Source organism: Hyposmocoma kahamanoa, unplaced genomic scaffold (assembly GCF_003589595.1).
Source record: "Hyposmocoma kahamanoa isolate Upper Pololo Valley unplaced genomic scaffold, ASM358959v1 192, whole genome shotgun sequence".
Lineage (NCBI taxonomy): Eukaryota > Metazoa > Arthropoda > Insecta > Lepidoptera > Cosmopterigidae > Hyposmocoma > Hyposmocoma kahamanoa.
In genome coordinates, this window is record NW_020653719.1 from 13,486,570 (window position 1) to 13,501,700 (window position 15,131).

A 15,131-nucleotide genomic window follows, 5' to 3' on the forward strand; every position below is an offset into this window, starting at 1 on the left:
ATGACATAAAAATATGACAACACGGTACTCGCCATGTTCCGTATTGTGATAAAATTTTTAAATGCCGGTTTGTCATTTCGAATTTGACAGCTAAATATAGATATAATAGCTTTATCGAGGCGTACTACGGCATACTACGAGGGCTGAAGTGGGATATGTGTGTTAGGGCTGAACAAAAGAAATTAATGTATGTACTATGTAACATTCAAATTATATTATTTTATATTACACTGCAGATTAAATATGGAATTATTTGTCCAATTCTAACAACTTCGCAGAACTGTATTTATACTAACATCATAAACAAACTTTTTTAAATGACTCTTAGGCTCACTTTGGCAGAACGGAGTGGAAGCAAATTTTTTTTCTAATTTGTACGTTACACAACTGATCATAAAGTTCATTATGCTATGTTACAAAAATTCGCTTCCACTCCGTTCCGCCGCAATATAAATTGAGCCTTAGGGAGTCACTTACAGACATATATCTAAATAGACACCGCAAGTACCGCGATCTATTTGAAAACCAAGCGTGTCACATTTTTTGTACCTCCGATGACGTCATAAGCTCTATTTAGTGATGGGAAACCTCCTTCGGCACTAAAGCGTTTGATTAAATCGAAAACGCGAACGCAACACATATTCATAATAATGATTTTTCAGGTATTTGTTGATTAATAGAACAACTTTTTACTAAAAAAAACAACAACAAACTCTATAGAAAGTTTTTATTACATTTTCTAAGGTCTGATAAATTATCATCCCTTTGTTTCCTAAATCGATCAGAATCGAGAACTGTATTGCATCAAGTGAACGTCACTAATAGTAGAATTTGCCCAAAAACATGACGAAGCGGCCGTACCATGGAACTGAACGCATTATACCTACTCATAGCCTACTAAAGAAGTACCACAAGTGTACCACACTAAGTAACAGCCGCAATGTATTACAAATTCTTGAAATTCATACAAAATGACGACAGATGTGGTGTTTTTGCAGTTTCCAATGGCACAAGTAGGCATTTTTCGCATTTTCGACTGACGTTTAACTACGATAACGGCTTCCTGCGAATTTCGTACGCATGCCGACGACGACAGACCCTGGGGGTCTACTCTTGTTCTTCATTCGACATTCGTCCGAAACAATTACTGTCATATACGTAATACTCGACCAAACGTACAGGCGTCCTCCCATAGCGACGAACCCCACCCCGTTCCTGCATTTTACAACCGCTTTCTTTTGATGCCGCACAGAGTTATCACCGTTAGGAGCGTTGTAAGGATAATCTCGGTACATAGTACTAAAAAAACCGACCTCAAAAGTACGTAGAATTACATTTAATTACCAAGTTTTATTGAAATCGGTTACCGGAAAGTGTGAAAACCCGGATTCATCCCTTAGCTCGCCACTATACGGGACACTGGAGATGATAAAAATCGGTTCTCACTACTCAAAGTATGTTGAGAGAGAAAAACGCCTTGAATTGGAGAATAGCAAAATTTTTTCTTTTTATTTTATTAATTGCTCCTTATATCAAAATGTAGGCGCTATTTATAAAAAAGAATCTTCGTGCGTGAACAGCGACACTTAGAGGTGGATGATTTTCTTCAAAATAAAAATGGGACCACTATGGAGGTACCCTCTTTCCAACAAAAAAAGAATCATGAAAATTGGTTCACAAATACCGGAGTTATGGCGTAACATACATATAAAAAAAACATACAGTCGAATTGAGAACCTCCTCCTTTTATTGAAGTCGGTTAAAATAACCGTCAATTACCCCCGTTTAATTAGGAACCATGGCATACTAACCTATCATCAGCACGCGTTAGTCTGGAAGTAATTCCGGCCATTAATTTACTTAGTCACAATTCTCATTCGTCCGGGGAGTCCTTTTGAAATCGGAACTTTCGAATTGCTACGGTACCAAATTATGAATGCCGCAACTCGTTAGGCTACTGTTTGGAACGTGCTTCTTTTAAACTAGGTAACTTAATTTTAAATTGTATTTATTGTCTACGAAGACTGTTTTAAAAGTATTAGGGGATTGAAGACAAAAATTGCGAATATTGAAACATTTTTTTAAGATACCTACTTGCACTTGGACAAACAATGCGTGCGCCTGGTGGTGAGCGACTAGATATGAGCGCCGCGCCAGCGCGCCGCCGCTGCCGCGTTTTTCCTCGAGCCGTCGCCGCTGACAAATGCAATCTGCGCGACGTTTAGTTCGATCTGGCGCTCCGATCGTACGCACGCGCACGCTTCCACATTGTGTATGTGAAAATCCGACGCCAAAAAATGACTTTTCTAAGATAAAACTTATTTTTTTTTTAATAAAATGTAATTTCGCATTTGACCTCCATTTCACCTGATGGAAAGTGACGATGAGGTCGACGATGGACGAATTTTCGCCATGAAAAGGCCCAAGTTATAACGTTCAGGGAACAAGTCTGCAGGCAGCGAATTCCACTCCATAGTCGCCATATAAATGTGGAAGCGTAACTCTTCGTGCGAATCTTTGGAATATCCACAACATACAGGTGGAACCCAAGTCTACGCCTAGTCGCCTGGTGATGGAAAGGGGAAAGCGGATTTAAATCGTGTAATTCCATTGCACACTCTCCGTGATATATCCTGTAAAATACCGATACCGAAGTTGCCAGCTAACTTTGCGGCGGTGTTCAAGGCTCTGCAGCTTCGCCTTCTCTGATTCCGAGTCTCCTATAAGCTTCTTGGCACGGTTGTCAATTGAATCCAAGGTGGCCAGTTGGCGTGTAGCAGAGCCCTCCTGAAGATGGCAGCAGTACTCCATGCACGACCGGCTTTGTGCTTGGTACAGCTGAAGCAACTGTCCCAGTGTGAAGTAACGCTTCACCCTGGAAAGGGCCCCAAGCTTCGTTGCTGCATGTTTGGCCATGGATTCAACGTATCTGCCGAAGTACAAATTGGACGACTGAACCATACCAAGTAGCTGAAGACAGTCGGCTATCGGTAGAGATATATGACGAAAAGTCGGAGTCAGCTCAAAGGGACTCCGTTTTGTGGAGAATAGATACGCTTTCGTTTGGTAGCGTTAAATTTGATAAGATTGGCATCGCCCCAATTGGAGACTGACTTGAGTGTCAAATCCAAACGGCTAATCATGGACTCCCGACAAGTTTGGATTTCCTCTCCACTGACCCTTGCATTGGTCAAGTACCTATCTACAACTGTGTTGTCATCGGCATATGCAAAGGTACCTGGAATTAACATATCATTGATATGCAGTAGAAAGATAGTTGCAGACAGTACGAAATCTTGAGGAATCTATCGCTATATGTTCGGAAGAGTAGCCTTCTAAGACCTCTCGAATCGAACGTTCGCTCAAGAAATCCGAGATCCAATTGCAAATTTGGAAGCTCATAAAAGGGAAGTTTACTTAAAAGGTTTGCGTGCCAGACCCTGTCAAAGGTTTTAGAAATACCCAAAGACACTATAAGTGCTTCACCTTGCTTTTCAGTAGCCTCGTTCCATATGTGATAGGCATACATAGGAAGATCCCCAGTAGGTCGCCCTAGTCGGAATCCATACTGGCGATCACTGAGGAGGTCGTTATCTTCAAGGTACGACAAGAGACGGTTGTTGAGTACACGTTCCATAGTCTTGCAGAGTATGCAAGTGACTGAGATAGGTCTATGGTTGACAGAGTAAGCTCTGCTTCCCTTTTTCGGCACAGGTTGCACGTTTGCAAGCTTTCACGACCTGGGTACTATACCAGTCTCAAGCGAAAGGCGGTACAGGCGTAAGCGTGTGAGAACAGGAGACAACTCAGGCGCACAGTTACGTAGGACTAGTGCTGGAATTCCATCTGGCCCGCTAGCTTTATTCACGTCTAGATTTCGCAAAGTTATATCCGTTCACGCGATATATGCAGCCGTGAACGCATGCCGCCACAGAGCATTGCGCGATTCATGCGTCTCTGGAAGCATATCACACCTAGAGGTGCCGGTGATGATTTTATACCGATTTATCGGATATCGAAGTTATAACAGGTAAAAGAACTAATATTAATTGCTATTTCGGTAACTACTCTAGCAAACCATAAAGTTTTTAATGCCTGGGTCTGTCATTTAAAAAAAATAAACAACTTCAAAAATACGTCACGACAATCATGTGAGTGTTATTGTTTGGGCTGGTGATTTCGGTGTTTATTTATTGAAAACATACCGTAAGTAGCGTTTTTTAAGTTTACCCTGAATATAAATGTTTATAAACTATACTTTAAGGAGTAATTTCATGGTAAACGTTAGAACTACTCAAACGGAATATTATCATATTTATTCAAGTACACCAAAAATTTCATTAGTGCTTTTTAAGTGCAGGATTTGCGGTGTATTACTGCATTTTATTTGAGATGTTTTTGTTGGTAGTGCGGAGGGTATTTATTTAGCAATGCAGAATAATAACTTTTATTTATACAAACTTGTATTTAAACTGAATGCTTTTCTAATTTGCGAAACCAGATAGCCGCCATATTGCGGTAGGTTTATCCTATCCTTTAAGAGCTGTGTAGGTGGGGGTAGCGCATCGCGTGAGCCTTAATGCAGCCAGTCTGAGGTAAGATGAGATCGAGACGCAAACTCCTTGCAAAGAGTGAGGCAAAAAGATTTGCCTTGTCTTCTGCAGTATAGGCCAGCGTGCCGTCCGGCCTCAGCAGAGGTGACATAGGTAGGCGACAAAACTTAGTTAGTGACTTTATATTTAAAGATGTTTTGTTTAAAAAAATAATTTCCAATTTCTGGCGTCGCCATTTTCACCGCGCATACACAAAATGAAAGCGTGCGCGTGTGTACGATCGGAGCGCCTGATCGAACTGATAGAAATTTGATTAGTATAGAAAATACGTTATTTTATTTTTTCCTTTGAAAAAGTATCTGCTTAACGGTTTTTGTATAAACAAACACCGAGGTACAAACTCGTTTTCGCGCCGCCGAAACGCCGCCGCCGCTGACACTTTTTTGTCGGCGCGCCGCCGCCGGTTGGTCTGTTATCGGCGCTCATGTCTATAGGCGACACGCCTAACTATAACAGTTGCTGTGTCACTCAGACCTTTAACTCGCAAATATCTAAGGGGCATTGTCACAGCGCCCGTCACCCTGAGACATAAGTTGACAAATCTCAAGTGCCTGTAATTTCACCAGCACCCTTACCCTTCAAAATTGGAACGTAGTAATGCTCACATTACCGCTTAATTGCACAAGGACCTCTACTGCTACTAAGAACTAAGGATCTCAATTCGACTTAATGTCACTTACGATAAGGTCCAAAATAAAAAGCTGAAAGTGTCGTTCACTGAACTCAATAACGTCTAATACTAACCGACCAGGGGGTCAATTCAGAACCTTACGATAACTCAGTTACTCGACCGATTCGATTTGATATCGCACGATTTCTTTTTTTATTCACAACTCCCGAATCGAACGTCAAACTATCGTATTCGAAACCGAACCGAAATGACGTCACACCCGTATGGATTACTGGAGCATCTCGACCGGCAAAGGCTACAAACGTTATTCAGATCACAGTTATCGAATAAAAGTTTATATGGAAATCATTTATTATTAATATATAACAAATAAAGTCTGGATTTTGTTCAATTTTATTAATTTATTTTAATGCAAGACTAACGCATTCCTATATTTTAGGCCATCAAAGTCTTAAAAATGTATATAAAAGAATTTTCTTTTTTTCGGTTAAAATATCGAATAATTCTGAATCGGGGTCCAGGTTCCGAATACGGAGCGGATGAGAGCGAGAAATCTGCCGTAGCAGAAATAGGTAAGCTGGAAGTATTTGGACGGACTCTTTCACAAGTAACTGTGCTGCCACAACATTGCACAAAAGAATGCATAAATAAAATTATTCATTCAATTCATTGACTTACAATTATATGGACGTCGGGTCTGCGCTAAAAAGTGTCCGAACTTATAGGGCGTTAAAATCGTATACAGAGCGTCATTCACGCTTTAGTCTTCGTTTGTTCGACTGACAGCGAAGCAAGCAAAATTAGACAGCACTGCGATGACATTACAATTTAAATCCAACGTTTTAGCTTTTTCATATTCCTTTAAATGTCACTACGTTTAAATAGGTCGACTTGGGACATTTTTTTCGTGGTTTTTGTATTAGACCCGTCGTCCATTTATTTGTAAGTCAATGATTCAATTGCACATTTAAAATGGACTTTACTTTATAGCAGATCAACTAGCACTTCTGGGCCGCTTGAATCACGGACCACATAAATATGTTTAAATGAAATCATTATGAATAAATATTAGGAAACAAATTTATTCATACTGTTATTCGTGTCGAAGTCCCAGTAGGGAAATATCTGTAATTTCGACGGAGAAAGTTTCGTTCTTGTTTCTCTGAGGATAATCTATAACAAGATTATCTTGCTGGAAGTAAATTTAGTACGATATATTGCGTAATAAAGTGCGTCTTTTAGGAGACCTGATTCTGGAGTAATGTTCGAAAGGGATTTGGAACTTTAGGTGCTTAGGTTTTCGCGATTGTTCGAATGTAAGTCACATATATCTGCTCACAGTCTCGGCTGACCATGGGTCCTGTAAAATTCTTGAAATGTTCGCTTGTTTCAAAAAAGAAATATACGCGAATAGATCTTCAGATAAAGAAAGATCAGGCAAAGGTTATCCTACTCTTGACCTGGTGTTTCGAGGTCATCCGCACTTTGGTCCTAGGTATTTATTATTAAGTATTTTTCTGTAGTAAAATTTTTATTGAATTATTAAATTTGAATTGATATTCAATTATTTTTTGTGAAATTACTCCTCTAGTTTGTTATAATTGTTAATACAAAGATCGAACACTCAGAAAAAAATTCTTCGATCCGGCCGAATTCGAACCGACGCCGAGGTCTCCTAGCAACCCGTGCCAGACGCTATGTTAACTAAGCCATGGAACGAACCAGCGGACCTCACGAATTTTTTTGCGTGCTCGTTGTCGGATCTTTGTATTTGGTTTTCAACAACTTTTTAGCCGTAGCGCCATCTAAGAGTTAGATACTTCTACAACTACCAGACCAGGTTAGAGATGTCGGTATTAACTGTAATTCATTCAATTAATTTTTGTGAAGTTACTCCTTTAGTTATTAAGTTTAATAAAATTGTGTATTTTCTTATAGCACCACCTGACCGCCCCACAATCCTGGATGCAAAAACTCATGATCAAACAAGACTTCTGGAGCCCTACAACGAAGGGGACACCATTGAACTAATTTGTGAAACTCACGGTGGTAAGTTACAACCAGTCTTTTATCTTTATTTGTGATACCAAGTAAGTGGCACGCCTATCTTTGACAGTTGCAAGCGCCTCTCAGCCATGACATGACTCTGCCACTACAGCCGTCATTCTGAAACTTGACAAGTCCCATACGCCTGTCGTATCACCAGTCTTTTAAAACCGAATCGCTAATAATACACTAATACTCACCGTGACCGTAGCTTCTATTTCCTTTTTTTTTTGTCGGATAAGCGACCCTACCCATAACAATTGCAATGCCACTTAGAGCTTTAAATTACATCATATTTTCATACCACTGCCTTCGTCTAAACCAAAGTTTAAGTTCCCGACCGCCGTCGCAAGACATAACTTCTTTCGCTTTTATTTATCATCCACAGCCTTATTTCACCCACTGCTGGGTAAAGACCTCCCGAAGTTTGTGCCATCCATCACGATCCTTTGCGAGCCACATCCATTGACCTACCACCTTGCAACTACCTTTTTACCTACTTTTAGCAACAGTACAGCTCGTTGTAAAAGAGTGCGTCCAGGGAAGTACTGCCACCTTACCTATTTCTGCCGCCAAGTAATTTGGATCTGATAGGCACTGCCACTGCGCCCATCACCCTGAGATATAAGTTGACAGGTGCTTGTAATTTCACCAGCACCCTTTTCCTTCAGAACCGGAACGCAGCAATGCTGAAAATACTGCAGAAATTTTTATTTAAGTATAATACATCATAAATTTCTATATAAATAGGTCGTCTGAAGGAGATCTAGCCTTGCCTGATGAGGGAACCGTGGTAGTAATAAAATTTTTATAATCGATATGTTTTTTGCAAAAAGGTTACAATAGAATTTGCGCCTTCTTGCTATTGACTCAAGGTTGTCTATATTCTGACTTTCACGTTAGTTTAGCCTGGGTTATGAACATCTGTGTTGTGGTCATTTTAGTACTCCACAGGCAGCATTATAGTACAGTCAGGGTTAACAATAAAAGAGTGAACGTTTGGGTGTTCGTGTGTGTTTTTCGATGTCAAGAGAGGGTGAGTAGGGTGTGTGTAGAAATGTAATTAGGGACGAGCAGGTATATCAGCGCGTATTTATTTCTGGAAGATATGTATTAATTAAGCACTATTCTATTAATTAACGTATAACAGCGGATAAATAAAAACAGTGGTGAAAGATATAAATAGAACCAACGTAAAGATCGAAACGGTCATGACGGAATTCTCAAATCAAATTTAGAATGTTGTTAAAAAGGTTGGACTGCATAGGCTTATTTAAAAAGATTGACAAGTGTACGTGGGGCGAAAGCAATCGGTACTTCGGTAGTCGTTGTCACCCCAATGGGAATTCAAACAATAAACTTTAGTATAAGCTGTAATGGTCAGCTCCAGTCGGTTTGAGTGAGCATGAGACTGGTTGGTGGGTGAGTTCTGGTTGACCCGGTGCTGCGTGTAAAATTTATAAGCGAGGAGAAGGAAGGGCGCCTTACACACAACGAAAACAAGTTTCAAGTAGAAATAACCAGAATGCTTTATTTTAAATTTACCTTAGTTACATGTTACAGTTTAAATCTAAGGGTACAGTATGGAGAACTAGTATTTTTACTTCCCCGAGTTTACAAAAGGAGAGTACGGATATGTTTACTGCCCTTATTAGTTACATACAAAAGGTTACCTTTAAGTATACTTAGAGCTAATACACTGCACTAAGAGTTTATGAAAGTACATGAGTGACACATGGACACTTCACTTATACGTCACTGACCTGGAGTTTGTCGGATGCACATTTAAGTTACATACCAGATCCGCTGCGAAGACAGCGTAGTTGCTACAGGAGTAACGAAGTTATACGTAGATGCCGACCACCCGTGGAGCTCATGACACGTGGCCGGGCACAGCCGAACAAAAGTTACAGCAGCTTAGTCTCAGCCATTCAGTTGATGGCTGGATTCGAAATTACAAGTACCAAAGGTACAACTAAGACAACAAAGAAAAACCCTGCAACAATACAGATTGTTACAGTACATTGATATAAATGACGAAGCATCTAATGAAGGAAAGAATCCAGAGGTCAACTCACCATGCGGTCCGGTGGCACGGGTTCTACATTTGGTACAGGGTTCGGAGACCCATAATTACGGCATCTGGCTATTCCTGGTTAATTTTTCCATTCCGTCCGTCGACACCGGACCGTACACACGTATTTATACCACTATTATTGTTGTCTCTGTCAGTCAGTGATTCTCAAAGTTTTCAATCACAAAATAATTAATAACTAAAATGTTTAAATGTAAGCGATGTAACAGTGAATGTAGAGATGGAGTCCAGTGCTCAGTGTGTCGCTGCCATTATGACTTCCCATGCGCTGGGATCACGGAAGGGGGCTTTCGTAAACTTGGTGACAGGAAAGCCACCTGGAGATGCGCCTCTTGCAAAAACCCAACGAGTCCCAACCCACCTGTGGACTTGGACGACGTGATGGCTGAATTAAAGCGTTTGTCAGCCATAACTGCATCACTTCCGCAGCTGGCAGACAGCGTTAAGAGCATTCATACAGAGCTGGCTGAGCTGAAGAATCTAAAATACAACCTTACGGATGTAAAGGAATCGCTTAATTATGTGCATAATTCTGTTGACACTTTATCAAGTAAGATATGCAATATCGAAAAAGAAATCCAGATACTACTCAAAACAAAAGACGAAGTTCAACATCTGCAACAGCGAATGGAGAAATTGGAGGGCTTGGTACGAGATGGGGAACGAAGATCTCGTATGAACAATATTGAGATAAAGGGAGTGCCCGTAACTCAATCTGAAAATCTGTTCCAGATTTTCGCCAAACTCGGTGAACACATTAAGTGTCCTATACCCAGGGAACAAATAAACTATATAGCTCGGATCCCCATGAGAAATGACAAAGTTAATAAAACAATAATAGTATCAGTGCATAACAGATATAACAAGGAGGACTTCGTGGCTGCAGCAAGGAAGAGCACTATTGTTCCAGCAGACCTGAATCTCTCCGGGAATAACAGGATATTTGTCAACGATCATCTCAATCTGGAAGATAAACTTCTGCTTAACAAGGTGAAGACACTGGCTAAAGAGAAGGATTTTGCGTATACGTGGGTAAAAGGGTGCAAAATATATGTGAGAAAAAGCCCTACTTCCCACGTCATAGTTATAAAATCAGAAGCAGACTTAAAAAAGTTAGTATAGTTATAATATTCTCCATATTTTTTGTTAAGTTGCTTTTCAACTGTTTAATTTATATCGTATTAGCTGAACTAATATTACGCGTTAAACGTTTGAGCTATATCGTGCTTACCTTAAATTTGTTCTTATTATTAGCTGTTTTATTACAATTTTTAAAATGGCTAAATGTTTGTGTACAATGTATTAATGACTCATGTTGTGGTTTGAGAGCCGCTGGTTTCTCGCTAACTCGCCTATCACGTGATCAGCGCGTGCGCGTGGACACTTATATTTCGCGATCATGTTATTTTACTCGAATGCTCGACGTACAGCTACCTGCTTTTGCTTCTGTTTATCTCACCTGTTGCGCTTGTTCGCTTTGGCGCACGGGTATTATAATGTTTATTACGCGAATAGGAGGTAAGCGCATTCATATTCCAGGTGCTTTGATGCTCTGTTTAGTATTTTTTAATATTTTCCTTACGATGTCACGATGTAATTATTTTTTAACAACGTATATTTACCTAATTTGCCATTACAAGTTATGTCACTCAGTACATTATACATCTTGTTTTAAAAATGCTTGATGTTTACTACCAGAACGTACGTGGTTTACGCACCAAAACATCTGATTTCTATAGAAACATTTGTTTGAATTCGTTTGATGTCATATGTTTAACAGAAACTTGGTTGTTGGAAGGTATAAAAGACAGTGAATTATTTGACAATCGATACATCTTATGGAGGCGCGACCGGAATTATTCTAAAACTCAACAATCATTGGGTGGTGGAATACTAATTGCCGTACGTAAAGAGTTCAACGCTGCCGTCCAAACTGACTGGTGCTCTACTGCTGAAGATTTGTGGGTGACTCTTAAAATTCAACACCAGAAGCCGAAAACTACATTTAAACTTAACTTATGTACTGTATATATATGTGATGATAATATGGACAACTCCTTATCAGACCAACTGACACTATTTTCTGAGCATCTTTCTGATATTGTTTTGAATAATCCTTGCGATCAGGTAATCGTTGTCGGTGACTTTAATTCATCTAACTTGACGTGGGTAGCTGACGCGACGGTTGTTGGGTCTTTTGTTCCAGTGAGTATTAGTGGTTCTGCTCAACGAGATTTATATGATTCTATTAACGTATGTAATTTATCACAGTATAAGCATATAGTTAACAATTACGGTAAAATCTTAGATTTAGTATTTTCGACTAGTGGAGTCACTGTAAGTCGCTGCTGTAATCCGTTAGTGCCAGAAGATGCGTATCACCCAGCATTATGCATTTCATCGAAAATTGTGCGAATCTGCCCTCTTAAATCGCGGCCTTATACAAAACACTTTTATCAGTATGGTGATTATGACTCAATTAACACTTCAATTAATGAAATTGACTGGAATCTCGAATTACGTCGTGGATCGTTAAATGATGCAGTTTCATTTTTCTATGGTGTGTTAAATAACCTGCGTACAGATTATATACCTTCTAAATTAGTAACCCCGTCGTCAAAATATCCCCCATGGTTTGGGAGACCCCTTATAAAAATATTAAAGGAGAAGCATAAGCATCACTCAAAGTATAAAAAAATACAGTAACCTACACGACTTTCAATCCTATGTCGCTTTAAGAGATCGGGCAAAAATTGTAGAAAAAGAAATGTATGATAAATATATTGATAATGTTGAAAAAAACATCACTACTAATCCTAAAGCATTCTGGTCCTATGTAAAACAAAAAAATAATAATAACACCTATCCTGCTATACTTAAATATACAAATCGCGTGTCTGATAACGGGGAAGTAATTTGTAAAATGTTTAGCGATTACTTTCATTCAACTTTTTCTCATAACGCTAGTACCATCTGTTCACCTGGCAATGCTATTGACTCTTCAAGTGACATAGGTGATGTTGAGGTCAACCCAGTGGAAGTTGGCAAACTGTTGAATTCTATCGATCTAAATAAGTCCTCAGGCCCGGACAATATTCCCGCAATATTTATTGTTAGATGCTATAAGTCTCTGTCGATCCCTCTTTGTATAATATTCAGTCGTTCACTAACAGAAGGTGTTGTACCCAATATCTGGAAATGTGCATACATTACGCCAATTCATAAAAAAGGTCCTAAGGACTTAATAGATAATTATAGACCTATTTCAAAATTATGTCTCTTTGCAAAAATTTTAGAGAAGATCGTTTATAGGCGGGTTTATGCGTCCATCAAGCAGGCACTGTGTCCAGAGCAGCACGGATTCCTAAGAGGCAGATCTACTACATCTAACCTTATATTGTTTAGTGATTATCTGGCTAAACATATGTCTGAACCATCTCAAGTAGATGTGATTTATACCGATTATAGTAAATGCTTTGATCGCATTGATCACAATGTGCTTCTACGTAAGCTTAAAAATATCGGTATCAAAGGTAACCTGTATAGGTGGTTTTCTTCTTACGTCAAAGAGAGATGTCAAACGGTTGTACTAAATGGCTACACCTCTTCCTCAATGCCAATACCTTCTGGCATTCCCCAAGGATCATTGTTGGGCCCATTGCTCTTCAATATCTTCGTCAATGACATCTCTTTGTGTTTTGCTTATTCTAAAATAATTATGTATGCCGATGACATGAAAATAATGCTTCCCATCAACTCTACTCAAGATGCGCAGCGACTACAGGAAGACCTCTCCAGATTTGAAAGCTATTGTAACTTAAACAAACTTGACATCAATGTATCTAAATGCTATGTCTGTACTTTCTCTCGTAAATGTAACCCCTTAAATTTTACCTACAAACTGTTGAACATTGACATCTCAAGAGTAACAACCATCCGTGACCTCGGTATATACTTTGACAGCAAATTGCATTTCGATATCCACATTAATGAAATCGTTAATAAAGCATCAAAAGCGCTTGGTTTTATAATGCGAATTTCACGTGATTTTAAAGCTATAAAAACCTTTAAAATTCTCTACTGCGCTTATGTACGTAGCCACTTAGAATACGCCTCTCAAGTGTGGAACCCTTTCTATAAAATATACGAAACGCGAATTGAAAGACTTCAGAAACGTTTTTTACGCTACATGCAGTTTCGATCTAAAATCTATATTTCTGATTATTATAAGCGGTGTAAAAGGTTTCATATACTCCCGTTGCATGAGCGAAGACGGATAGCTGATGTCATATACTTAATCAAGGTAGCCAATGGCTCGGTTGATTGTCCAGAGCTCCTTAGTAATATTGGTTTGTGTGTTCCATGGGGTTCACTTCGTCATAACAACACACTTCATGTTCCTACTGCGAGAGTAAATTATAGGCGAAATTCGTTTTTCATCCGAACGAGTAACAGTTATAATAGGATAGCGAGGCAGCACGATATAGATTTCTTTAATACTTCTCCAAACAAGTTGAAGCAATTACTACGCAATCATTTTTTCTCTTGTTTACATTCCTAAAGATTATGTTAGTAATAATTTACTTTATTTCTTTATTATTAGTTATCTAGTTCATTTTCATATTTTTTGTATTCTAAATTAATATATGGGTTAATAGGTTCTTACGTATTATATCTATATTTATATAAATCAAATGCATGATAGTACGGTTTTATAAACAACCTATAATGTACACTTTTTTAAATTTTATCTGTGGAAACTTATAATTGGCCCTCAGTACTACTTATTTGTAATTATTCATAAGTTAGCTGTTAGTTTCCCTACAACTGTAAAATAAAATAAAAAAAAATAAATCTAAACCCGCTAGAATACATGGCGATTCCAGGTTTACGTAGATTACTTTACAGGAAGTACTTGGCAACCTAAATGGCGGCGTTCGACATGGAAATATTAAAGAAAAGCTATAATTTACATGAGGCTCGACTACAAAAGTAAAATCGAGTTAATTGGTACGCAGCACTAGTTTTCTGTGATACCATACAAGAAAAATTAGCCAGGGTTGGTGTTTTCAAAAATATGTCAAACTAAAGGGTACCCATTCACGATATTGATTTTATAGAAAAATCGTTCACCAACAGGTACTATATATGTGAATGGATTAAATAATAGATTACACCAACACTTAGAGTTTCAATTAATTTACTAAATATTTTTAAACTATAATGTCAAAGTGACATTTTGTACAAGAATGTTGAAATTACCAAGGAGAGAAGATAAATTTTGTTTTTGTTTTGGTATTTAAGAGATCTACCAAAAAAAATGTGTTACAAAGCATAACACATTAATATAAGTTACGTAGATAAACGTAGCAGCGTGGCTTGTATGTGTGCACGCCCGCCACGCATACATTTGCATTATCTCGTGGTGCATTGGAGTTGCATAGCACGGGCTATCACATGCGCCATTTATTACAGAAATGGAGCATTCGCTCGGTATTTAAAAAAATTATGAAATAGTAGATTCGTATTTTTATTTGCACATAAGTTTTCGTAGCTTAGTAAATAGCGCAGTAATATTAATATTTTGAATAATATTAATACTTTTCGGAGCTTTATATCAAGTATCGCGACGAACAAGTCGTCCGTAAGTCCTGATGGTAAGGTACACGCCTGTCCATGACAACTGTAGTGCCACTTAGACCAATTTTCTTTTTTTTTTAATCGCAAAGATCTCAGGGGCACTGCC

General features: G+C 38.7%; 1 protein-coding gene across 1 annotated transcript in view; it reads left to right on the plus strand.

Moving 5' to 3' along the window:
• The window catches only part of LOC113226697 (hemicentin-1-like), a 160,788-nt gene that overhangs the window by 23,268 nt on the left and 122,389 nt on the right, over positions 1–15,131 (plus strand). Inside the window, exon 3 of the mRNA XM_026459418.1 lies at positions 7,183–7,293. Coding sequence (XP_026315203.1) covers positions 7,183–7,293 — 111 coding nt within the window. The remainder of the gene's footprint in view (positions 1–7,182; positions 7,294–15,131) is intronic.